This window comes from Nicotiana sylvestris, chromosome 10 (assembly GCF_000393655.2).
Source record: "Nicotiana sylvestris chromosome 10, ASM39365v2, whole genome shotgun sequence".
In the NCBI taxonomy this organism is placed as follows: Eukaryota; Viridiplantae; Streptophyta; class Magnoliopsida; order Solanales; family Solanaceae; genus Nicotiana; species Nicotiana sylvestris.
Genome location: NC_091066.1, coordinates 84,506,175 through 84,508,048, shown reverse-complemented (window position 1 = coordinate 84,508,048; position 1,874 = coordinate 84,506,175). Strand labels below are relative to the sequence as shown.

Genomic DNA, 1,874 nt, shown 5'->3' with positions numbered 1-1,874 from the left:
TGCTCCGATTCCGTCGAGGCTGGAGGCAGTGATTGCTATTTGGCCGCATGTTTACCTTTGATGTTCGATTTCTTCGAGGTTGAAGGCTCCGGTATCGGTACCACTTCCTCGATTGCAAACATCTCTTTTACAGCATATTTCTCTTCATAGACTGTTTTCACCCTTTCCTATGTTGGGAACTTCATCATCTGGTGAAGAGTTGAAGGCACTGCCCTCATGTTGTGTATCTTTGGTCTCCCGAGGAGTGCGTTATATCCCATGTCACCTTCAATGATATGGAACTTCATATCTTGTATGGTCCCGGCTATGTTTACTAGCAGGATAATCTCTCTCTTTGTTGTTTCGCTTGCCATGTTGAAGCCATTTAGGACCCCGGGATATAGGTACAATCTGATCTTGCAGGTCGAGCTGTTCTATGACCCTCGATCTGATTATGTTTGCTGAGCTACCTGGATCCATTAAAACAAGCTTAAATTGAATTTTATTTAAAAGGATAGAAATTAGCAGGGCGTCGTTGTGCTGCTGAGATATGCCTTCTGCTTTCTCATCGTAGAATGATAGGGCGTCCTCGGGCACATAGCTTCGACTCCGTTTTTCTCTGGTGATCGACACCTTTGGTGCATTTGAATACAGGTCGTTAAGGTACATCGACTCCGCCAATGATCATGTAGATTACATGTTGTGGCTCTTCTTGCTCATTTTTCCTTGCATCTCTCTCCCTTAAGTGGTTTTTGGCTCGATCACTGAAGAATTCTTGAAGGTGACCTTCGTTGAACAACCGAGCCACCTCCTCCCTGAGCTGCCTGCAGTCTTCAGTTTTATGTCCATCTGTGCCATGATACTTGAACATCAAGTTTTGGTTCCTTTGAGAAGGATCGGTTTGTATGGTCCTGGGCCACCAGATGTCTTGGATTCTTCCAATAGCTGACATGATCCCTGATGCATCTATGCTGAAATTATACTCTAATAGTCGAGGTGCCTCTACGGGGTCAGTATGCTTATCGAACCCACTCTTACTCATGAGTCCTCGAGAACTTAGGCCTCGATCGTTTCTCCGATCATTTTGAGAGGCGTTTCGACCCGAGCCGATCTTTCTCTGATCAATGTATGGCTGGTACCATTCCTTGTTCAGTCTTGATTTCCTGTCTGCATCCCTCAGTGATCGTCCTCGACCCTGATTTTCGATTGGTAATGGTTGTGTGCATCCGACCAAGTCACATCTGGATACTTGATCAAGTTTTTCTTTAATTGTCGAAATGCAATCGAGCTCCTTTCATTCAAACCCTGCATAAAAGCTTGTACTGCCCAGTCATTCGAAACCGGTGGTAACTCCATCTGCTCCATCTGGAACCTAGACATGAACTCCGTCAACATCTCGTTGTTCCTTTGTTTTATCTTGAAAACGTTTGATTTCCTCGTGGCCACCTTTATGGCCCCAACGTATGCTTTCATGAAGGCGTCTGCTAACATAGCAAATAAATCAATAGAGTTAGGAGGCATGTTGTGGTACCAAATCATAGCTCCTTTCGGTAGTATTTCTGCAAACTTTTTCAACAAGACTTATTCGATCTCATTTCGTTCAAATCATTTCCTTTGATCCCGCAAGTATATTAAGTAATATGCTCGTTGGGGTCAGTTGTTCCATTATATTTGGGTATATCGGGCATGCAAAACTTTTTAGGAATGGGTATCGGAGCCGCGCTCTGATGGAATGGTTTTTGTATGAACTTTTTGGCGTCTAAACCTTTCAAACCTGGAGGTGCCCCCGGTATTTTGTCAACACGGGAGTTGTAAGTTTTCACCTTTTTGTTATTGTCTTCAATCTTCTTTTCCCCAGACTCGATCCTCTTGGTGAGCTCTTCGAGCATCCTCAT

General features: G+C 44.1%; 1 protein-coding gene across 1 annotated transcript; it reads right to left on the bottom strand.

The window, feature by feature from the left end:
* Positions 1-637: 637 nt before the first annotated feature.
* Positions 638-1,874, bottom strand: LOC104215228 (uncharacterized). The gene is made up of 3 exons (XM_009764986.2): positions 1,754-1,874; positions 1,219-1,460; positions 638-1,174 (listed from the first exon to the last, which is right to left on the bottom strand). The coding sequence occupies exons 1-3, from the start codon at positions 1,872-1,874 to the stop codon at positions 638-640; spliced, it is 900 nt and encodes a 299-aa protein (XP_009763288.2).

Excerpts from the sequence above, each read along its gene's own strand:
- LOC104215228 (XM_009764986.2), bottom strand. The coding sequence starts at position 1,874 with ATGAGGATGCTCGAAGAGCTCACCAAGAGGATCGAGTCTGGGGAAAAG. Across the intron at positions 1,461-1,753 it reads AATACCGGGGGCACCTCCAG|ACGCCTTCATGAAAGCATAC; the intron begins GTTTGAAAGGTT and ends CTATGTTAGCAG. Across the intron at positions 1,175-1,218 it reads ACTTGATCAAGTATCCAGAT|GGTCGAGGACGATCACTGAG; the intron begins GTGACTTGGTCG and ends ATCGAAAATCAG.